General features: G+C 40.4%; 1 protein-coding gene across 4 annotated transcripts in view; it reads left to right on the forward strand.

Annotated features, from left to right (window-relative positions):
• The window catches only part of CACUL1 (CDK2 associated cullin domain 1), a 72,529-nt gene that overhangs the window by 42,657 nt on the left and 5,055 nt on the right, over positions 1-24,817 (forward strand). For 2 of the 4 annotated variants that reach the window (XM_077779597.1, XM_077779598.1), the window contains 4 exons: positions 5,289-5,378; positions 9,675-9,813; positions 16,012-16,055; positions 16,484-21,366. In XM_077779597.1, coding sequence (XP_077635723.1) covers positions 5,289-5,378; positions 9,675-9,813; positions 16,012-16,055; positions 16,484-16,524 — 314 coding nt within the window. In that variant the 3' untranslated portion in view covers positions 16,525-21,366. Of the gene's footprint in view, positions 1-5,288; positions 5,379-9,674; positions 9,814-16,011; positions 16,056-16,483; positions 21,367-24,817 lie in introns of those variants that run through there. The other 2 variants (XR_013338909.1, XR_013338910.1) reach the window with 2 other exon arrangements.

Consider the following 24,817-nt stretch of genomic DNA (forward strand, 5'->3'; position numbering starts at 1 on the left):
AAACATAATTTCATGAGATATTGCAGCTCTTATAACCACTTAAATATTATCTCTGATGTTGACATTGTCTTTGCCTTCATTGTAAAATAGAACAGGGTATTTTGAAGTCTTTCCTTTTAAAATTCTTTGGAGAAATGCTACCATTTGGTAGAAAAGCTTATTTACTCTGTGAGTATGTTTTTATATTTGTCATTAATTTGAAAATCAATTTTATTGGGCAAAAACAAAGAAAATTTTCAAAGAGGATATAGTAGTCCATATCTGGTGAGAGAAATCTCTCTTTGATCCATGTGAGCCTTCCATAAATTCATGATGTTTTACAAGATCAGACCATATAAAGACATAAAATCTGGAAAAAAAAATGAATTTTTTTAACCTTTGATTTGTGCTTTGTTTTTCAAAAAAAAATAACGATCATCATCTTGTTTATTATATAGTCTGATTTTCAGTCAAAATTCTATTTGGTGGTAGATAGGCCTTTCTTTACCAAGTAAACTGTAAAGTTCCTTAAGCTTTTGTAAATTGGATAAAACTGAGTTTTCATATATTTATTGAGCAGTTACCAGGCATTGTGCTTAGAGTAGGGGATTTGGACAGTGACCATTGGCCTCATTGGTCGGGGCTCTGTAACAAGAGACACTAAGTGTTTAATAATGTTATGCGGATGATCATCAAAAAGATTTTTTAAAAATAAACACCCCGACACACATAATGCTTACTATGTAGTAGGACCTATTCTCCATACTCTAGTACAGTCAATACCTCCTTTTTACAGATGGAGAAATTGAGGCATAGAAGGGCTAATATTAATTAAATCAGAGAAACACAGCTATTAAGAATTGATTTCTTGACTCTAGTTGTATATTTTCTGGCAATTATCCCCTCCAACAAAACAAACAACTACATTCAGGGTCTGTAATTTTCTAAATTCTGATCAGTAATTTCCTTTTTGTGGCTTTAGATACATTTGAAAATGCAAGTGTTTGATTTATTATTTCTGTATAACATAATGCCTCAAAACATAGTCTTTTATAAAGTCTTTTATTTTGCTCACAAATCTGCAGTTTGGGCAGGGCTTTATCTCTGCTGTGCTCAGGTTGGCTGATGTGACTTGCCTAGGGCTTGGGGACATTCAAGATGGCTCACTCATATGACTGGCAAGTTGTGGTAGCTTTAGTTTCCTCTCTTGTGTGTCCTCTAAGAGTGAGTGTCCCAAGATCTAGGACATGAGAACTGCCAGTTTCTTAAGTCCTGGGCCTAGAAACTGGCACAGTGTCACTTTTTGCTATGTTCTGTCAAGCAGGCAGTTATAGAGTCCAGATTCCAGGGGAGTGGACATGGGTACTTCTCAGGGGGAGGCCTGTCGAAAGAATGTAGGGGCCATGTTTTACTGCTAATGAATAATTGGTATTCGAATGCCCTGATTTAAAAAAATTTTTATATTATTTTTGAAAAGCATTGTTTTTTTTAAAGTTCATTTTGAGAGAGAAAGAGAGGGGGGGAGTTGAGAGAGGGAGAGAGAGAATCCCAAGCAGGCTCTGTGCTGCCAGTGTGGAGCCAGACACAGGATTCAAACCCACAAACCACGAGATCGTGACCTGAACTGAAATCAAGAGTTGGCTGCTTAACTCACTGAGCCACCCAGGTGCCCCTTTAATGCCCCATTTTAATGATTGTTTCATGAATGAAGACCTGTGACTTCTCATTGCAAATAAAGGTAGTTGTTTTTTTTTTAATTTTTGTCATTTTTTTAATGTCTATTTTTTAGAGAGACACAGAGCGTGAGCGGGGGAGGAACCCAGAGAGAGAGAGAGAGAGACACAGACTCCAAAGCAGGCTCTGGGCTCTGAGCTGTCACCACAGAGCCCCGATGCAGGCTCAGACTCACGAACTGTGAGATCATGACCTGAGCCAAAGTCAGACGGTTAACCAACTGAGCCACGCAGGTGCCCCAGTGAAGATAGTTTTCTGTCCTCTCCCCATACATATATGCTTACAGAATAAAATGACTTCTACTTTTGGCTAGTNGAGGAGAGAAACAAGACTCCAAAGCAGGCTCTGGGCTCTGAGCTGTCACCACAGAGCCCGATGCAGGCTCAGACTCACGAACGGTGAGATCATGACCTGAGCCAAAGTCAGACGGTTAACCAACTGAGCCACGCAGGTGCCCCAGTGAAGATAGTTTTCTGTCCTCTCCCCATACATATATGCTTACAGAATAAAATGACTTCTACTTTTGGCTAGTAGTAAAATGATTTTCCTTTGAAATTAATTTTTACTTTGCATTAAACTTTGAAAACAGAAATGCTGGGATCTACATTAACCAGGGTATCTACAGTATTTTTATTTTGATTTTTCTGAACAAATGGGACAAAATGGGTCAGTAAATGGTAAAAGTTTCTTGAGAAAATGGAATATGTTGAGTTGCAGTAGAAGATTTATAGTTCACTTTGATAGAGGTATTTAAAAATTTGCTTATCAGTTATTATCTTTAGGTTTTGCCTTTCAGTTCAGACCCTTATAGTTTAAACTTTTTAAAAGTCATGAATTTTTTAAAATTTTTTAAATGTTTTATTTATTTTGGAGAGAGAGAAACAGAGTACGAGTGAGGAGGGGCAGAGAGAGACCAGGAGACACAGAACCTGAGGCAGGCTCCAATCTCTGAGCTGTCACCACAGAGCCCAACATGGGGCTTGAACTTGTGAACCACGAGCTTATAACCTGAGCCGACGTCAGACACTCAACCAACTGAGCCGCCTGGGCGTCCCAAAGAATTTTTTTAATTTTAGTTTTGATCTTAAGAATTACTTCTCAGATTAAAAGAGGAGAGAACCCCTTGGGTAAGCTTGTAGCCCTGAGGAATCATTGAGAGAGTGGAGGAGCTTTGTTCTGGTTCCAGTTCAGCCGTTTTAAGCTGTGTGACTTTCGGGATAGCACTTAGTCTCTCTAGACTTTAATATCATGGATTGTAAAGAAAGAGGTGAGCATTAGAAGTTCACTAAGGTCCTGTTCTGGTTTTAATCAGTGGGATTGTTGGAGGATCCTTACTCTGTTTTGTTTTTAATTATATAATTTAGGGGGGAAACTGTTAACTATGGGTAACACTTTGTTAGTACCTTTTACATGTAAGATCTGTATTTCAGCGGTGGCATGGTGAATTAGAGAGAGCGCAGAATTCAGAGTGAAACACAGGTTCTCAGACCGCTTCTGCTACCTGCTAGCTCTGTGACTTAGGATGGATTCTGCAGTGTTTTTTATATTGTTTTGTTTTTAGCCTCAGTTTCCCTACCTGTTAAAAAAAAAGATGATAATTAAGCTTGTGAGAAAGTAAATCGTAAGTAAAGTTTATGAGAATTAAACCTGTACAGTACCTAGCACCTGTTAAATACTCAAGAGATATTTTCTTCCCGGTCTCAAGCTGCTGCCTCCCCAGATTCGCTTCCTTTTCCTTAAAAGAGGAGATCAACGAAAAGTCTTATAAACACTGTTCTCCTAAAAATAATTTAGGTGGAGAGGATTTTAGTGAAGTGTTAACACCTTCTCAACTCTGTAGTTGTTATTTTATATAATTTTTTTCAATTAATTCACCCCAAATTAATTTTTATATATTTTATGTATAATTTAATTTGTGGATGTATCATTTCTTCATTTGTAAATGTATATATTTGATTACATCATTAACGTGTGACCAAACATGAAGATTTAGTGGGAACAAGACTTACGAAGGCCAAAATGATTGGCCAAAAGGTAGGAAAATGAATTGAGATAGAGCCTGCGTGTGGGGCGCGTGTTGAAATTAGAGAGAACCTTGAGTCGAAAGAGACTCCAAAATTTGGATTGCAGTTTTTAGGGCTGCCTGGGTGGCTCAGTCGATTAAACATCTGACTTTGGCTCAGATCATGATCTCCCAGTTCGTGTGTTCCAGCCCTGTACTGGGTTCTCTGCTGTCAGTGCTGAGCCTGCTTCAGGTCCTCTGTCTCTGTCTCTACCTGCCCCTCCTGGCTTGCATTCTCCCTCTCTCTCAAATATAAACATTAAAAAAATAATTGCAATTTTTACACATTGCATTCTAAAACCTTATTTTCTGTAGTTCTTTTGTCATCCTTAAAATGTATCTGTGCCATTCAGAGTTATCAGCTCTCTCCCGATGATAGAAGCAGAAGGATCACGTAGAACCGTGCGCCTAAACCGTGCACCTCTGACCTTCATCACTAAGTTCAGATGTAACTTGCATTGTGTGTTTGAAAACTATAAAATCATTGCTGGCCAAGTGAGGTGGTGTTTTCATTTTTGAAAAGGCGTAGCTTATCTGATTTTACAAGCGTGGTCTAGAGTAAAATTATGCCCAGTTTTACAGGGGTAGTAAATTTGTAGGTCTTTGAGAGATAAATTAAAAATTAACTTCTGCGGCGCCTGGGTGGCTCAGTCGGTTAAGCATCCGACTTTGGCTCAGGTCATGATCTCACAGTTCGTGGGTTCGAGCCCCGCATCAGGCTCTGTGCTGACAGAGCCTGGAGCCTGTTTCAGATTCTGTGATTCTATGATTTCTCTCTTTCTGACCCTCCCCTACGCGATGCTCTCTCTCTCTCTAAGAAACAAATAAAACATTAAAAATTAAAAAAAAAAATTCTGAGTCAGTGGTATCTGTTGTATCCATGAAAGGATGGAATACATTGGTATCTGTTAATGATGTTATTGGGAGAAATTATTCCTGTTTATTTAAAATGTTTTCATAAAATTTTTGCTGGAGAATATAACCTAAAAGGGGTCCTGTGGTTGCGTGGGTGAGCCAGGCAGGGTCTTGCCTTTACTTCTAGTAAGAAAAAAGTGCATGTGGTTGTAGCATTTGGAAAAGTGGCTTTTGAGTCTGATTGCAGTTCCTAAAATTATGAATGAAGTATCCAAGAGGATGTGGGGAAAAATAAATGATTCAAGGGGGTTAGAGAACATTTTATTTTCCAATTGTAAACCTTCTGACTCATGAACTTAGTGGGAGGTACTCTCAGCTCACCTACGGAGTACCGTGAAAACTATTGCTTTTAGAAAGCTCGTTTTCAGAACCTCCATGAGTTGAATAACCTCCCTTAGTGCTTTAGCGGGCCTACACATGTTTACTTGTTCGATGGAGCTCTCGTGCACTGGATTTTTAAAAATTCTTTAGTGTTTGTCCCCTGGGGCTGTTCTTTCCTTGCACTTGTTTGCCCTTTAGTCTTTGGGGAAAATAACAGTAGAGAAGCCTTGACAACACGTGTTCTGTCATTTTTATAACTCGTTTTCTCTTCTTACAGCTTTACTTTTAGAAGCCCAGTCAACACCATTTCAGGTCACACCTTCAACTATGGCAAATATTGTGAAAGGCCTATACACTCTCAGACCAGGTAAATAGTCGTCATTTCTTTTGGACTTGTTTATTTGTTTGTTTATGGCAGCTCCAGCCTTATCCAAGAGGACAGTGTTTGTCTGGTTTTTTTGTTTTTTTTTTGAGGCTTAATGGTATTTGGATTTGTTACAGCAAAAAAAAAATTGAGTAGATACTACATTCATCATTGTGAAATGTAAACTCAGAACTTGCTTGCAATTCTTTCTGCACTACTGAAAACCAACTCGTTTAGGAAGTATAAGAAATAAATTTGTAGCAGACGTTTTGGATAAAATTGAATCCCCTATCCAGTATTAATTGCTTTTTGGTTAAGGAGTTTCTCCTTTGCTTGGACCCCCACTGCAGGTACATGCAGACATACACACCCACAACTCCATGTTCTTAGGCCTGTTTTGTAACTTGCAAGGAATCTAGAAGTGTTGGTAAATGTACAGTCATTTCATAAGTATATCGTGAGGAGAGAGTCAGAATAACAGAACCAAAAATCAGAGGTCACTATATTCAGAGGCATGGTTTGTAAATTATCTTAATGTATCTATCTTAGAATTTTTAAAAAACATTATGAACATAAAGGAACCCCAAGATAATTTTGTATTTATCTTCCTATTTATAAGCCAGAACCTCAAACTTTTCATACAGTTATCCAGCAAATTACAAAATGCCTATAGTAAGAAAGATTGCAAAAGTTCTCAGGGTAGGGGCACCTGGGTGGCTCAGTCGCATAAGTGTCCGACTTCGGCTCAAGTCATGAACTCGCAGTTCATGGGTTTGAGACCCACATTGGGCTCTGTGCTGACAGCCTAGAGCCTGAAGCCTGCTTTGGATTCTGTTTTCCCCCCTCTCTCTGCCCCTTCCCTGCTCTCACTCTGTCTGTCTCTCTCAAAAATAAATACTTAAAAAAAAAAAAAAAAAGATCTCAAGGTAGAACATTGTTCTAGAATCTAAAAATATTATAAGAGATGGCTTTTTTGACAGTACTTTTTTGTGGAATTCTTTTGTCATTTAAAGATTAAATGAAATAAAACATGATCTAAAGAGCTTAACAGGGTACCTGATAGTAAGCATGGCTAATATTAGCTGTTTTTATTACTATCCATTTGGGTCTAGTGTTTATTTTATTTTAATTAATTGATGGCTTGATTGTTTGCTTAATTAATTTGAAAGATATGTCAGAATTTAGCTTGCTGAAATGGAAACCAACTAAAAACTGTGGTACTAGTAGTAGACTGTGATGTCAGAAATACTTTCTTTCCCAGGCTACCTTATAGATAATTAGTGTCTTCTAGAGCATTCAGATGTAATGTTACTTAAATTTGGATCAGGCCTTGCTCTATTCTTGAGAACTTTAAACAAGTTATTCTTATAAAGTAATTACTTATATAAAGTAGCAAAACTTTTATGACATATGTCCAGTAAACAGATGTTTTCTAGTTTCTCAGAATTTTGTATTCATTTTATTAAATGTGATGAAAATGGCTCATGAATTTTTCTTTCAGTGCAAAGTTATGAATGATTTTTTTTCTTTAAATGTGGAAGGCATCCAAGTGCAGTATGCCAAATTTCTAAATTCTGCCTCCCAAGTAGGCAGCTTTATCAGCTCTGGCTTTTATCATGTATAACAAAATTGCATAATAAAACTAATCACTAAAGGTAGAAAAGCCTACAGATATGTATTTATCCAAATGCTGTTTCATCCAGGTTTGAGCTCTTGTAATAGGATTCATACTACTTGTGAGGAGAATTTTGTATTTGAGAGTTGTCCTTTTGAAAAGGTGAATTTTATCACAGACTAACCTTTTGCTGCTCTAGGCATTTTCTGAGATACTATTAAACATATTTTGACATTTACATGTCTTGCCAGTACCCATTGTGTTCCCAGTTTAAGTAGTTTTAGTCACCGGACAGATTAAAGTTAAAATATTTTGAAAGTTGAATTTTAAATGTAGAAGTTTCTTTCATTGCAGTGGTTCTCAAGCTCTGTATAATGAATGCATCTGAATCGCCCGAGAAAGTTTTTTAAACTAAATTCCTGGACCGTAATCCTTGGAGATTCTTATGACCATTATAATTTTTGGTGTGTTTCCATCTGATCTTTAGAAGCTCAGTTGAGAAACGATGCCAGCCATCCCATCCTGTCCTTCTTCATTTAATACACACTTTTCTTTGGTTTCTTCATCTTTTATGTTAATGATTGCCTGGAGTTCCATAAAATGGCATATCAGTTTGACTCCTGCCACCCCTGACGGATGGACCCGTGGTTCTCCAGGGCACTGCAAGGGGACCCTAAAGCTGTGTTTGAGTTGAGCTGGCAGGAAGGACACTACCGAGAACATTTTTGCCCTGAGTTTATACAGTGGGTGAGCAGTGGATTAGGCCTGGTGTTGTTTCTGTGCTACCTGTGTGGTGGTGGTTGTTGTTGTTGTTGTTGTTGTTGTTGTGTTATTCGGTCATGTTCAACTTAACTATCCTCCTGTTGGGTGTTTTTTACTTACCGATGACCCTGCCTCACACAGCATTAAACATATTTGTTTGCGTTTGTTTCAGATTTAGAATTCTTTACTCAAATCACAGTTTCTAAAGTGAGCTCCCTGGATTAAATACAGCATGGACATCATGTGGGTTTTGATATCTACATCCAAGATGTTTTCCAAAAGGGAAAATTTGAAATGGCAAGATTAAAAGAACCTAAAAGGGGTAACAGTGCTAAATGAAGACCACCAGCAGGGAAGAGGAGTGCTAGTTTTAGCATGCCCTTGATACAGGTGGATGCTAGTTACATTTAGGGTTCACGGAGTAAGAGGAAGACAGTGTTTATTTCATTATTTTTTTAAGTGTTTTATTGGTTTCTGAGAGAGAGAGAGAGACAGCGTGAGCAGGGGAGGGTCAGAGAGAGAGGGAGACACAGAATCTGAAACAGGCTCCAGGCTCTGAGCTGGCTGTCAGCACAGAACCTGAGGCGGGGCTTGAACCCACAAACCGTGAAATCATGACCTGAGCTGAGGTCGGATGCTTAACTGACTGAGCCACCCAGGTGCCAGGAGAGTGTTTATTTTAGCTTGAGTTTTTCAGGATATTAACAAGGCTATTGTTCTGTTTATTTTTTTCTTTTAAGTTATAAGTCTTGTAAATTATTAGCCCTGCCTTTCACTTATTTAGTTGGTCTTACGGATTATACATATATTTTATAAATAAGGATACTGATTCACCTCTGTCATGTCTGATGCAAATGTTTGCCTTTTCCGTTTTGAAAGATGAACCTTTATTTTTCGATAGAGTATTCTCTTAATCTTTTATCTTTTTCTTAATAATTTGATGTCCATTCTAATTGTGTTCTTTTAATACCGTATACATTTAATTTGCTATAATTTAGTTTGGGCCAAAATAGGTTTTTATTTCAAAAGTACCTACTGGTTATCTTCAGCCCACTTACTAAATGTTCAGACCTCTCTCCCTCATTTTTGTGCTACTTACTTGTTACTTGTACTATTCTATATTCTTAGGCCAGTATGTATATATGTATGTATGTATGTATGTATATGTGTGGTGTGTATTTTTGGGGTTTTTTTGGTATTGAAGTGTAGTTGACATACAGCGTTATGTTGGTTTCAGGTATATAACATTGATTCGACAGTTCTGTGTGTACATTACTCAGTGCTCACCACGATCAGTGTAGCTGCCGTCTGTCACCAATCATTATTAGAATATTTTTGACTATTTTTTCTATGCTGTATTCACCTTCATGACTTTGTTAGTATAACCGGAAGTGTATACTTCTTAATCCTCTTTATCTGTTTCGCTCATCCCTCTGTCCGTCTCCCATCTGGTAACCACCACTTCTCTGTATTTAAGAGTCTGTTTTGTTTGTTTGTTTTGTTTAATTAATGCGTATAGGAGTTAGTATTTCCACCAAGCCCTAGCTTTTTAAGTCCCCTTCCACTTGGAATTCTTTGCCTGTCTCACTCATTTTCCCCCCATATTTATTAGAATTTTCGATAGGTCCATTCACAAATTCTCTAGGGATTTTCATTAAATTTTGTTAAAACAGCAAAAGGTAAAAATACCTGCTTTCTTTGTACTATAAATTCTTTTTAGAAAGGAAATTTAAGGGAAAAAAAGGAAATTTAACCTGTTTGTATATTCTTTATCAGAATGGGATTGCACTGATTTCCCCCCCTCCCCCCCCATTTTAAGTTTGGTTTCATATATATTCTTTCTTGGAACAAAAGAAAACTTTCCGTTTTTCATTTAATTTGTCTTTATGATTTCCTTAATGAGCCTTTTCCTTCCCTCACAGAGTGGGTTCAGATGGCTCCAACTCTGTTTTCTAAATTTATTCCAAACATTCTCCCTCCGGCGGTGGAATCTGAACTTTCTGAATATGCTGCTGAAGATCAGAAACTTCAAAGAGAACTTATACAGAATGGTTTTACAAGGCAAGTTCCCCCCCCCTTTTGACAAAAGATGTCCTTAGGCCAGCCTGGCTTGGCAAGGGAGGGCGGCCAGGGTTCCTAGAGTGGGAAGTAACTGTTGAATGGTCAAGGTGAGGCTGCAGGGAGAGGTTGTTTGCTCCTTGTCTGCGGAGATGGTACAGCTGCGTTTTGGTTTTGTGGAAGCTGCCTTTCACTGAACGTGGATTTTGAAGCCAGGGTTTCTCAGTGGGTGAATAGCCAGACTGGGAAGCCTCCAAGTGTTACAGCAGTTTTGATTCTCCACATTAGTTCTCAACCCTTGGGAAAACATTATAGAAATGTTATGATTAGTTACAGTGTACTTTTAGGACTGAAACTAGCAGATGACTAGTTTTATGACGAGTAAAGAGGCTTTTAGATTCTGTTTTTCATATTTTCACTTTTGTCCTAAATTCTATGTGTTTTTTCTTAAAAATTAGAGTATCTCTTTACATGTGTCCAGAAAATTTGCCTTCCTTGGTTTTGATGAATACACTTGACTAATTTTTCTGAAATTTGCAGATCAGTATCATAGCTATATCCCAGAAAATCTTGCAAAGTGCATGTTTTCAAATAAATAGATTATACTATGGGAAAATACCCTGTTGTGTCACCAAATCATTGGAGGATGCAGTCAGGCCTTGTATTTTCATAATCCTTCCTCTTTGCACTTTTACATACCTTCTCTTAGTTGAATTACTGACATCAAAGGAAGAAAGTTATGGAAAGTAAGGCATAGTTGTGACCACAGTAGTAGGTTGAATATTGATTCACTTATCTGGCTAGACTGGGGATGGACATTCTCTTTTATTGGTTCTGAAGCCAAACTAAGCCTCAGAACACGTGTTGACCAAGATCACGGTTACTGTCTCTAGTCTCAGCACAGGTTAGGAAAGAAAGCAGAAAATCTGTTCTTTGTAGCCTCATGGGTTGGTATTTATTCCCTTTTTGCCCTGGGGCTGTCTGTATTCATGTGGTAATCGGGGTGCTGATTAATCCACTGATCATTTGCCCACTTGCTGGCAGCTCACCCACGGAAGCTGTGTAGATAGGTCTGGTAAACTTGACTCTTGGATCAAGTTAAGGGAAGGCCATAGGAAATGCTGGAATGTAAAGCTCATTTTTCTCCCTGATGTCCAGTGGCCAGGTGTTTCCTGACATTAATTGCAGCATTTCTAATAACAGTATTAGTTTCATATACAGATTGAAGCCATTTAATGGCATAGCATTTTACTTAGTCATATTTGAAGAGCTATTATATTCATATGGTTCAAAAGTCAAGATGATATAAAAAGTATACATTGAGAAGTTTTGCTCCTACTTGTCTTCCAATCTATTCCTATCTCATTAGGTGACCATTTTATTAGTTCCTTATGGATTCTTTTCAGTGTTCCTTTTAATATACAGGTACAGGCAAACATAATATGTGTTCTTATTTTTATTCCTTTCTTATGCATTCTGTTGTGTAGCTAGAACTTGTTTAACCAGTCCCCTGTGGATGGCAACTTGAATTCTTTCCAGTCTTGCTGCCAGACATATGCTGCACTGAACACCCTTGTACATGCGTAATTTTGTACCTGTTGCAGGTGGATCTGGAAAGTAAATTCCTATAAGTGGGATTGCTGGGTTAAGAGTAAAAGGCAGGTGTAATTTTGGTTACTATCGCCAGTTGGCCCTTCACAGGGGATTGTGCAGTTTTGCATATCCACCAGCAGAAGTTTGAAAGTACCTCTTCATTATGGTCTTGCCGGTAGAGTATGTTACACTTTTGGGTTTTCGCTGGTCTGGCAGGTGAAAAAAATTACTCAGAGTTGGTTTAATTTGCATTTCTCTTATGAGTGAGGCTGAGAATATTATCGTGTTTTATTTCTTATTTGGTAAACTGCCTGCTTATGTCTTTTACCTATTTTCTGTTTGTTAGTCTTTTTTTCTTGAATTCTAGGGGCTCGGTGTATGGTGAAGGGATTGCTTGCCCAAGATAAGAGAGTTAGTTTTCTCAGTTGGTCTATGACTTTACTCATGGTGTTGTTTTTTGTTTTGTTTTGTTTTAAATCATGCAGAAGTTTTTTATTTTTGTGCAACTTTACCAGGTTTTTTTCTTTATGGTATATGGGTTTTGAATTATAGTTGAAAGTCTTTTCTTAAATGTTTTTGAATGAATGCAAAATAATCTGAGTATACCTTTTCTGGTTTTCTTTTATGGCTTACCATAATATTGAAGTCTTTATGCTTTTATTCATGTTTCTATTTGAATGTTTGCTTTTAATTTTAGAGGTGAGTTTATCGATGCCTTTAAAATATAAACCGCCTTCTGAAAACTTTTATTTCCATGAAGCTGTGTGTGAAGATAGCTCTTTTGGATTCCTCTCAACACCTTGAATTCACCTTCCAGTGTCTGGAACTGTGTATAAACACATCAGAGATATTTTCCTAACCCTAATTTTGGACCTGGAAGAGGACAGGGTACAGGACTGCTCAGTGTACACTAGCTCTTAAAGTTTGCTTGGACTGAATGAGTGACGGACTCCATAAATAGTCTTGTGTGACATTGCCTTCGCACATGAAGGACTAACATGGCACTGCTCTGCCAAGGCCAAGTTGGTCATATTCGGGAAAGCTCCTTGGATTTTTGGTGTGTATTGGAATTTTTGTTTCTCTTAGTGGAATTCTTTCATACAACTTCCGCCTGAAATTTAAATGTTAGTATTTCAAGAGGCGATATGATTAAAATGTTGTATTTTACAAACTGAATTGGGCCACTTCTGGAATTAAATGAACAGTTTCTGCATTTACTATGAGGATTAAAGTCTGCCTCACAAATTATTCTGATGGGTGCTTTGTACAGAGTAGGCCCTGTCGGACTCACTGTACTCCACTGCTGAGCTACACCCCCATCCCGCCCCGCCAACGGAAAGGGTATGCACACATCATATACTTAGAGCCGAAGGAAAGTCTGCCAGTGCTTCTGGCTCTTGTGTATGGGCCTTCTGCACTCTGCCTTGCCAGACTTGATGCCTTCTTTGATCATTATTTGGCTAGAATTGTTTTGGAAGAAATTGTGTCCATCGAGGCAAGAAAAAAAAAACAACAACAAAACCTTGAGAATATAGTACTGGCTGTCCTGATCGAGCAGTCATTTTATGACTTATGTTTAACAAGTCCCACGATTCCTGTTCAGCTTTGCAGACAATTTCTTCATTTAGATTGTGTTACATTTACGTGGTGTCATCCTGAATTGGCATCTCACAGCTTTGATGTGGATAGCACAGCGTGTCTTTGAAGTGTTTTGGAATGATGTGTGGATGTTGTCAAATACATCCTCGATTGCAGTTAATGGGCATTTCTCATCTGAGCTGGAGTTCATGTGCAGCATCTTAAAGTACATGGAAATATACCTACTAGACCTAACATAGAAGATGAGAGCAGCGTTTTGTTTTTATCTCTTACCTGCATGATTAAGTTGATTACTGGAAGGTGGGGGAGGGCAGTTTGGTGTCACAGATCACATTGTGGAAGAAAGCTTCTTTGGGAGATTCTAACATGAGTGCCCTCAGACGGAACATTCTCTTTCACACCAGACTATGGGCCTCTTCAGACCTTGTGCCAGATAGCTACTAAAGGCAAGTATCTTGCAGTGTATTTGTTACTTGGATTTCTAGAACAAAATAGAACCTTGCAGAGGTCTTGTTAATCTTTTAAGTTGAGAGGGTCACTCTAGAATTGGTACTTTTTCATTTAGTAGCAGGGGTCTGGTTTTGAGGGCAGCCGTAGCTTGCCAGACTTGTGGTGTTAAGACAGTAGCTTTGGCAGCCTCTTGCGTTTACCACATTCACACCCTTTGTGCCTTCTGTTGTGTTCACCTCTGTATCGTTCTCCTGTTGTGTTTACATGTTCAGCTTTTATTTAACCTTTTGGGAGCAGGAATGAAGGTTGTCTCTAGAAGTTGAGGTTCTGGATGTAAAATCCTGTGCCTTCCTTTTTGGTCAGCATTAACTTATTTGCTTCAGAATATTCGGTGAATGCTTACCGGGAGGATCCAGCTGGCTTTGGTCAGGTATCGTGTTAACAGTAGAGGTGTTTAAAAAGTGGTGTCAGGGCAGAGTTGTTGAGAGTTCTTTGGGCTGCCTAAGTCTAGTTCATGCTAGCTCATGCTAAGTATGCCGCCTGTTTTTCTCTAGATGCCTCAGAGGCCATTTGGTATCTTCTCCTCCTTCTGGTAATTGAGACTCCTGGCCTTGCCCAACAGGGGGTTTCTGTCCTGGTCTGGAGCACAGCCAGGGAAGGAGAGTGGGGAATGTTGCTAACCTAGAAGATCACTCAGAAGCATGAAATCATTACTTGAGCCAGCATTTTCATAATCCATCTGTAGAGGCCATTTATGAATTATTCATTAATTTGTTAGTTCAGCAAATCTTTATTTTCTGCCCATGTGCTAGACAGTGTTGTAGGTATTGGGTAAAAATAAGGCTCCGTTTTTATGAAGCTTATGCTCTAATGTTGGGAGGCAAATAACAGACATAGGATCAAATTATTTCAAATAATAAAACGTGCTGTGGAGAAACCGAGACAGAGCATGGGATACAGAGTGAGTGAACAGAGCATGTGTGAAGGGCCGGTCCAGCTAACTTGCACATGAAATGCCTTCCGAGGAGGAGACATTCCAGTGAGGACGTTGGTGATAAGGAGACAGCCACGTGGCTAACTCATGGCAGAAGTGCTGCAGGCAGAGGTGAAGGAACGTACAAAAGTGCTGGCATGTCCCGGCGAAGCGGGAAAGCCAGCATGGCTGGGGTGTAGTGAACAAAGGTAGAAAATGAGGGTGGGGAGGCAGGCACGAGCCATGTCTCATAGGACTGGGAAAATGAGTCTGAATCGATTTTGAACTGTGATGGAAAGCCACTGAAGGGCTTTAATCAGAGGCATGAAATAATCTTATTTATGCTTTTATGTAAGGTCCCTCCGGCTGTGGTCTGGACTGCAAATAAGACTCTTGCAGCTGTGTTAGGGGAGAGATGATGGTGGCCTAAAGTGGCAGTGGAGCCATGGAGATAATGGGGAGTGATTGAGTTTGGATTATGTTTTGGAGACAGTATGCACCAGAGGGACGGGAAGAAAGAAATCAAGAATGAGCCAGGATTGTGGTCTGAGTAATTGGGCGGATGGTGGTGCCGTTTACTGAGGAGACTGAGAAGGAGCGGGGCTGGAGTGGAGTCGGACTGCATTCTGGCCGACTTGAGCCGCCGGTAGTCCCGACTCCTGCAGTTAGATGAGGTGGGAGAGCCGGACCTACGTGTCTGCGGCACAGGGAAGAGATCAGAGCTGGAGGCAGAACCTGGGAGTCACTGGCATATGGGTAGTATTTCAGGTCTGGCATGATCACCATCCTGGACTATGGAGAATATGTATTTGGGGAAGAAAAAGCGGCCAAGGACCATGCTGGGTGTGGAGCCAGAAGTATTTAGGAAAGAAGTCATGGAACAGGGTACATGCTGCTAAGTGAGCGAGCAAGGAAAAGCTAGCAGGTTGGTCGTTATTACTCATTTTAGTTATTTGTCCGGGTTATTGTCTGAGAAACTGGAGAGACCAACACAGGATTTACAGGTAGCATAGGACCTAATCAGAATCTCTTCTCTGTAAAATGGACCTAGAATCTTCTCTTGGTGTCTAGGATGGAAGTGGGTGATATTTATGAAGGCTCGTGTTCTTCCACTTGCATGAAGGGATTCGTGTACATGAAGATTCTGAGATTTTTCAAAAGCCTTAAGCAGTTTTCAGTTTTTAGTAAGGCTTTTTTGGGGGAGGGAAGACTTTAAATTATCCTCTATTTCACATGTGAAATGTGCCCTGGTCTATGGAGGTCAGGTAGCAGAACCCAGGTTTATCGTCAAACACACATTTAGTCTGAACCTATTTCTAGAACCCAGTGTAAGCCATTTTTCTAGATAGTCCTTCCTTCATTTAATAGCTTTTTATATTTAAAAGACACCACCTTTCAGTTAAGAATATTCAGGTTCTAAGTGACTGTACTGCTGTTTAAGTTTAATGTCTGTTTTAAGAGAGGTTGTTAGAATTGAAATACTTGCTTTCCTTGTATTACCAGTTATGTCAGTTCATTTCTCCCATTTTGATGTGTGAAAATGTCTGTGAATTCTGGTTGATTCTTTCTTCTTTTCTTGTCCTCAGAGGTGACCAGTCCCGGAAAAGAGCTGGGGATGAGTTGGCTTATAGTAAGTAATGATGTTCCTTACTTTTTCTGACAGTTCCGCTGTGTAAGGCAGCTGCTGGTGACCGAGCGGCGGGTGTAATGGTGCCCACGGTGCTCGTCGGTGGTCTCATGAGGCTGTCCGTGTGATCAGGGTCTCGTCGTTCTGCAAGCTGTGACGGCTCTGAAGTCCAGTTGGGGGGACGGTGGTTCTCATGCAGCTGTCAAGAGCCTCTTCGATTCTTTAGTCTCTGCTAGAGTGTGATAGTGACCCAGCCTCCTTTCTGACGATGTAGCCTCCCTTCTCTTCACTCACTTTTTTTTTTTTTTTTTAATCTTCTTTTGATGGATCGGGAGAGGGGTGAGAAATATGTACTGAACAGACTCTTAACCATTATCAAATGCTGTCTGCTAGTCATACTTTCTCCTGTTGCAATGTTGTTGTTTTTTCAGACAGCTCATCGGCATGTGCAAGTTCCAGAGGGTACAGATAGTGAATGTATTGAATGTACTTTCCTTCCCGAAAAGAGGACACACTGGAGCTGCAGAGACTCTATCGGGAGCACAGCGGGGGACACTCAGGAGCCCTGCCACAAAGTTATTCTTGGAAGAGGATGTTGGACTTCTTACTTTGGTTTGTAATTTTAAAAAACAAATAACTAACAAAAACAAAAAACAGTTGCTGCTAGACTTGGGGATGATTTTGAAATGGGACAATCTTTTAATGAGTTTATCTACAGATCCCGTGAGGAACGAGCATCTTGAGAAGTGACCATCGCTAAGGGAAATCCAGCAGCGACCATCAGCAGCTTCCTCCAAAATCACAAGAGCAGAAGAATCTTTTTTTTTTTTTTTTTTTTTAAAGCACTTGTTTTGTTCATTTGTGGATGTGGCACTTCAGCACATTGGCTTTTACACACTGAGATCTCTTTTGCTTTAAAATCGAGCAGGTCATTACAATGCAGTGTTTTTCACCCACAACCAAAACAAACCCCGTTTAAAAGAGTTGGTCTTTGTTTAGCGTTAGAAAGTCTTGTTCAAGGAAAATGCTGACCCTGCCTCTGTCGTAACGTCTCCCCTCACCAGTTCACAACTGTTTTCTGCCCTGTGCCTTGAGCTTTGTGCACTTTGCAACTCCGTGACCAGTTGTTCACCTCCCAGATGCTTCCCGAAAAAGCTTGTGGTGTCACAGACTAACCCACCGACAAGGTGTCCGGTGTGACTTTGTAGCAGGGTACTAATGAGTAAGTGGGAAGATAGAAGCATGTTGCTCATTGGTCAGATTCCCCGCTGCCTCACCTGTGGCCTATTCAAGCTAACGTTGGGGACCAACTCTTACAGAACATATCCATTCCCTCTGTCGCTTCCCACGACCTGCCAGTTGTGGTGGTGGTGGTGTGATGCTAGCATAGGGTGGGCTGTCCTGTAGTGCCGAAGCTCCTGTCTGGTAGTGTGGAGACTTCTCAGGTGGTGACAGCTCGTGGCTGGGATGCTCTGGGGAAGCAGATACGGTTATTAAATCCAGATGCAATCAGTGGTGTGGGATGCCTGATCCATCTCATTTTAAATGGGTGAGAAGGCACTTAAGACAAAAAGTCTGCACTCTGTGTCTCTTGCAGCATTGTGTTCGGGAATAATAGAGACGAGCTAGCCCTGCTGTTGTGAAGCTTCGTGCCAGCTGTGACAGCTATATTGTGGGTTTTCCCCCCTACGCCCACAGTGCTATTTAGTTTCTTCTAAAAGACTAAAGCTTCTTCTAGTCATTTTTGGAAGGCAAAGAAAAGTAGATGTGGCAGGTGAAAGTACTTTTCTTCTCAGTTTTGCTTGAATCTAAATTGAGCATATGCTTGACTGTTTGGCCCTGTGGCATTAATAGTTACCTCTTCAGAGAACTTGGGGCAAAACGAGACATGTCAGGGATTTGGCCATACTTCTGGTTGTCGGGTTCTTTGTGGCCTCTGCCTGTTCACTCTGTCCTCTTTTGGGGAGCAGGCTGGGCGGGAGAGTTAGCGGTGCGGTAGTACGAGCAAGTACATCATCTAATACAAGTCCTCTGTTTGTAAAATTCCTGTTCAGAGAAGTAAACGTAAAGGTGGTCAGATTTATTTTTTAAGTACTTATCAACCAGAGTCGGATTTTGTGGAGGACTTTGAATTGGACTCACTTAACTCTGTGAGCGTCTTGGGTTGTACTGATGAGCACTGAATTACTGCAAGAATATAGACAGGCTCGCACCATGTCCTCTACGGTTTGACTGCTGCCCCAGTAGCATTCTGGTGTTGAGGAAGATCCCATTCTATCATGAAGTCCAAATTTTACTTTCTCAATGAAATGCTTGCTGCAGGCTTATAAGTAACATCTGCAGCTTAAAGTCTCTCCTGAGCCGGTTCCAGAGTATTTCTGAAAGGAATAAAATTGGGATGTTTCTTTAAATGTGGATGAATTCTTCATTACCCTAATAATGTACCCAAATGCTTTTTCTGGGAGAGTGTTTCTTTGGCCAACAGGGGAGCTTTCTCTGTAAAAGCATTGTATTATGATGTGAATTGGCATTAAAATCTTTGGATGCTTTTGCATTATTAAGTTAATGGAGAAACATTTTATATTGTCGTCTTTTTATTTTAATTTATGTGTTAACAAAAAGTGGACACGGTGTGCAAAGTTCAGCTTCTCTAAATATTTGCACAGCGACTGCAGCGAGCTGTGAGCCAGTGCTTGGTCCTGTGAAGCGGTGAGCGGAAGGCACTGTGGAAAGAACACACACGCTCTCCTAGTGCATGTGACTTGGTTGTTAACTCATATTGGCCCCCTGAGGTACATTGCAGTGTGAAAAACCTGTTTCTTCCTTTTGACTAGAAATCAACTTTGCTTATTTTTTTGGGTTTCTTCACAGAATTCTTGGCTTGCAACATGAGACGACATAATATTTGCCCTCCATTCTCTATTGACTCAGCACCGTTTACCAGAAAGTGTTTTCTTCTCACGTTTACTTGTATTCTTCTTGCCAGTACAGTATATAGTTTCTCCACCCCAGTTAAATCCGAACTTCTGTGGGGCCCGAAGCATTGAGGTCAGAAACCCGTACACAGATTGTCTCGTTAGTCAGCAGGTGGTTGATTCGCCAAGGCCGACCGGCCTGTGCGGGCAGCCTGGACCCGGACTCTCCAAAAGAAAGCCAGTGCAATCACCTCGAGCTAGTGACGGGGCAAAGTAAATGATCGTTGTTTTGAGAGACGGTACTTACTGTAAAAGTTGACCTTCTGCGTCAATAACAGTGTCCTCTGCTGTTCCCTGTTGTCACAGCTGCACCCTAACCCGACAGGATCTGCTTGTTTTCTGTGGAGCAGAAAGCACAACCTGGCCTAGCGACTCCGAAGTTCCTAGGTGGAGCTGGAAGAAACAGGCCTGGAGGCAGGGGTTGTGCATCAGTCAGTTTTGTGGGAAAATTACTTTTTTTCCCCCTGTCCCTTTTACAGATTTGAGGCGTGGGATGAACACTGACCTGTGAGGGAGATTGCGGGGGGAGCAGGTGCCCGGGGCCGTGCGTGCTACGTGCGTGGCCCCGGCGCTGCAGCCCCTTAGAGCTGCCGCTCCCCTCACTGTAAATGCCACGCTTTCTGTTGGGTTGCATATTTGCACACGTGAAGAATTCCTCAGGAAGAGTTTGCACATGCATCGCCTCGCACTATTCTGTACTGACCGAACAAGGGATTTGAAAGTTTTTCAGCACAAAAGGAGACCTTCAGAGCGGTGGCCTGTGCACACGTTCTAGCAAAGGTAATGGTGACCTAGCAAACACGGTTGGTCTCTGCAGTTAGAAAGTGAGCAGGAGCACGTGGGTCATAGTGTTTAAATAAGCCTGTTTAATCTCCAGAGCAGCCCTTTCAGGTTTTGTCTTCTTTTCTTATCGAGACCAGCTATATTTTCTTCTATGTTTTCTCAGTTTTATGGCAGTTAACTATTTCCATGATAATTACAGAGGGATTTACCCTTGAGCTAAAATTCAGTTGTTTAATAAGCAGCTATTATTAAAATAACTGAACCTTGTTTTATGAATATACACTAATCTAAGATCTCAAAAAACATCTAAAAAGCTGCATTCGGTCTCTAGTCCGTTTGGATGTTTGAGTTTTGAGTTGATTTTTGTATGGTGTCTCATTGCGCTTCAGAGTATTATGTTTACTTTACTCCAGGTCTAGGCCTCTTAAGAGGACTTTAAAATATAAGATCAGAATGTGACTCCCTTGACTGACACCTAGAAGAGGTTCATAGGACCTTTTCGGTTGTGATTGCAGTTTCCAATAAGCTTGCCTAAGGTGAAGTTCATGTTTATCAGAAGTTAAAATACAAGTTATAGGAGTTCTTGGAGAAATGGCTTTCTTGTTACTTTCATCACCTTGTTGCAGTTTGCCCCAGTTTCTGGCCACCAGCATCGATGACAGGACCCCTGTTCTTTTTCAGGGGTAGTGATTCCTCTTTTATCCCCACTGCTGATGAACTAAGTCATTGACACTTTCCCTCCTCCCCTGGCCAGGGCCGTATTTTGAACTTCTTTCCAGAGCCGAGTGGCACAAGTCTGTACGCTGTTTCTGCCGATGTCGGTGGTGTTGCTGTGGGAGAGTTAGAATCCTCGTGAGAGGTGCGTTCTTGACCTCAGTACACACTGGGCCCCTGTCTTTATTTCTGGTCGGACTGCATTGTTTAGAAAAATGTTAATGGTTTATAATTCTAGGAAATTTATAGAGTGGCTCTGGGGTAAATTTTGTGGTTTGGAAAAAAAAATTTTTTTGTATTGATTCTCACATGTCATTTCAATGTGGTGTCGATGTACTAAATGCAATAGGACTGTCGATATTCTCTTAGAAGGGTGGGTTTTGTTAAACAGATGGCAGTTTAATTGCTCTCATTAGCCCTGTTTGTCAATATTACAGCCATGCAATTCAGAAGAAATTATTCAGATGTGAAGTTGTGGGGAAGTCTGGCTGGAGACAGGAATGCTTATGAATAGATGGGAGGTCAGAGGCAGGCAAGAGGCTCATGCCACCCACCCACCAGCATGGCCACAGCAAGGATGGAGCAATGAATTCTAGTCCCTGGTGGTGCTTATTTGTTGGAAAGATAGTGGAGCTTAGAACAGGGTGTTCTGTACATCAATTCTTCTGTTACTTAAGAACAACAAAATGGTGAATGAAACTCTTATTGATTGGGGATTTAAGCCACGGACTTTGGCTCTGACCTTTAACTCTTGATGGTTTTGGAATCACTCCTTCTGTATTAGGGTATATACCATCACTCTGAGACATTGTGGTTAACGAAATAAATCTTGTACATATGTCCTTGGCTTGTTATGTTGCTGCTTGGTTCACTGGAATTTCGTTATGGCACAGAACATGGGATTTTGCTTACAGTGTATTCACAATGCCCGCCTGAGTGATAAGCACACTCAGCACATGTCTGTTCTGTCATGGAGAATCAGCTGGCATGGGGAGTGTCCGTCTTGCCCTCTGTACCAGCGATAAAAGAAATGGGGTGTGTGTACTGAATCATATACATTTAGCACATAGTCTGCATACATATGGAGTATCTATACCTGTGTACACATATGTGTGGTTTTCTTCTTTAAACACTGGCGCATCGTAGACCTTTAATCAGAACGTTCTGCCTCGTGGTGGTTTGCACTGATGACATCATGCTTTAACAACATGACCCCCTGTGTTTCCTTGCCGTGAAATTAGTACTATCCCCTAGGGTTTTGTCATCCCACTTTCCAGTTTTAATTCCTCTCACTTTCTCTTTACAAGTGTCCTTCCCGACAGTGTTCTCACAATGCCGTTTCAGCTTCCGTCTTCCTCTTTTTTAAAACCTACGCTGTGTCTTAGTGGTATCGGCTCTGATTACCGCACCCAGCAGGATTCCGGGACCGTCGTCTCCTTTTCCCTGCATTTAAATCACCTGACAGTTTCCTTCTTCAGCTTTTTCTTTCTTCCCCCCACCCCCTTCCAGCCAGTAGGGAGTTACTTAAATCCTCTCCCCTCTCTTCTAGCAGATTTTGTTTTTTCCTGAGTATAAAACTTTTCTACTAGAGTCAGTTCTTTGTGTGTATGTTTTTTTTCCCCTCTCTTGGCATGTGACTTTAATAATCGCAAATTCCAGAACATTTTGAATTTCAAAGAACATGATTTGGTATAAGGAATATCCTATACCTAATCAGAGAGCAAATGTTTGTCTCAGCTTAGTGGAGTTGTGTGTTCCCGGGTAAGGCTGTTGTGAACCTCAGTGTCCCTATATTAAGCCCATTTCCCTCCCCAAATTACTCATGATAGCCTCTACATAGACCAGTGGGCTTAATTGGCCCATTCCACAGGATATAACAGTTTTAAACTTAATTATGCCCCTAAGTGACTAATAATAGACCTCAAAAAAGGTATTTTTAAAAATGTCCACAACTACAAAGAGAAGTAGATTAATCTACCAATAGGTGTTTTAAACATACCTCTCTGATTACTTAATAATTAAGAGGACAAAATCATGATGATGAAGGGCATGGAAGATTTAAACAGCACAACTAATAAATTAGACCTGATGGAGATATCTAAAATCGCCTTGCACCTTCCACTAAGAAAAGAAGCATTTTTTTGCAAATTAAATCTAACATTATATTTGAAGTATAACAAGTGATGACCACAACGGATTTATCTGAGGAAGCAAACTGGTTAATATTAGAAGAACAGTCAGTGTAACGTGTCTGTTAACGGATTAACTTATGATCAGATTGTCTGAAAATCTAAAGAGTCTGCAAGGCAGATGAGAAGACTTCCAAGAGTTTATCATGTTCACTCAACATGTGAATGTCAATTACATTTCCATGCATCAGGCTGCAAACTTAACATCTTAAGATTTTAAATTTAATTAAGAAAATTTACAGTAGGAACAAAACAGTATAAAGTATAGAAGAATAAACCTTAAGAGCTTTATAAGCCTTTTAATGAGAAAACGATGATGGAAAAAAAAACCCAACACCTTGATTGACCTAAATACATGGGAGAGACTGATGGATAAGAAGATCAGCTAGGTCTCAGCTCTTTGTCCAAATTGATTAGTAAATTAATGTCATCCCAACAAAGAGTCCCAATGGTTTTCACTGTGGTCCTTGATAGGCTGATCCCAAAATGTAAATGGAAGAGCAAAGGGCCAATGATATTCAAAACATTATTACAAAAAAAAAAAAAAAAGCATAAGGGGAACTGGCACTACCAGATTTAAAAACTTCCTCAAAAACGAAAAACAAAACCAGAAGCCACTTACTCAGGTATCTGAAGAAACAACAGCAAAAAAACTTACATAAAATGTAGTCATTAAAACAATATGGAATTGGTGCAGAGATTACAAGTGGAGGAACAGACAAGGAAGAGCTCAGAAACCGACCCACTTAGTACGGGGGTTGGGGGGGAAGTCATTGCAGACCAGTGGGGAGGAGGAAGGATTATGAATAAACTGTGCTTCAGTAATTTTTCACAAAGGAAAATAAGTGAACTGGACCTCTCTGCCTTGCACCAGCTGCAAAACAGCAATCCCAGGTGCATTCAAGATTCACTTTAAGAAAGTTAAAAGTATAAAACTTTTAGAAGACAGTAAATACAGAAGGGTATTTTCATGGGGCACCTGGGTGGCTCCGTCGGTTAAACATCCAACCCTTGGTTTCGGCTCAGTCATGGTCTCCCAGTTGATGACTTCAAGCCCCACATTGGAATCTGCGCTGATAGTGTGGAGCCTGTTTGGAATTTTCTCTCTCCCTCTCTCTCTGTCCCTCCCCCGCTTCCTCTCTCTTTGTCTCTCTCAAAAATAAACCCCCTTTTTAAAAAAAGGATATTTTTATGACTTTGGGGAAGGGCAGAGATTTGTAAACAAAAGAGAAAGGTAAACCATTGAAAGATTAATAATTTGGCTGCATTGATAGTACTTTTGTCTACTGAACATTCCACAGAACAAAAACAAGCCCAAAGTGGAATAAGATACAGATAATCACAATATATATAACTTGTTAAAGAGCACCTGAGTGCAAGTCAGTAACAAATAGAAAAATGAGCAAAATTGCAAGCAGCATGTCACAGAAGAAGGAACAGAAATGGCCCATACACCTAAAAAGATGTCTAACTTCATTAGCAGGAAACACACCCATAAATACCATTTGGCCACCAAATCGGCAGCGTCTGAAAAATTGAAATACCAGCAGTTGGAGAGATGATGACAACAGGAACTTTTCCATGTGCCACTGTTGGAGCGTAAACCAGCACTGCCACTTGGGAAAACAGTATCATCTAGTGTAGTCGAACACAGGTATATCTTCCAGGCCAGGATGTACAATCAGAGAAACCCCCGTGTGGGTGTACACAGCCAGGAAATGTACAGGAATGGTCGCAACAGCGTTGTTCATGATAAAAAGAAGGCAGGAGAGAGCCAATGCCCATCCACAGAACAATGGATACATGAAGTGTATGTGTGCAGTGGGAGAGCAGGGAGCGTGGTGTCGCTTTGCAGGCCATCCGTCAATCTCAGAAATCATGTTGAGTTAGAATAACACAGTAGCCTGGGTACCTTTATATATAAAGTTCAGGAACTGGAAAATCTAAGTACATTGTTTAGGGATTCATGAGTAGTAAAACTAAAAAAACCGAAAGATTAACATCTAAGATCATAGTTTCTTGGGGGTGGGGTAAAGGAAAGCAGAGAGGAGCACAGGCTGATAAGCACTTGGTAGAGGCTGGTAGAGGGATGTTTTGACCCTTG

This window comes from Crocuta crocuta, unplaced genomic scaffold (assembly GCF_008692635.1).
Source record: "Crocuta crocuta isolate KB4526 unplaced genomic scaffold, BGI_CrCroc_1.0 scaffold138, whole genome shotgun sequence".
Classification (NCBI taxonomy): Eukaryota; Metazoa; Chordata; class Mammalia; order Carnivora; family Hyaenidae; genus Crocuta; species Crocuta crocuta.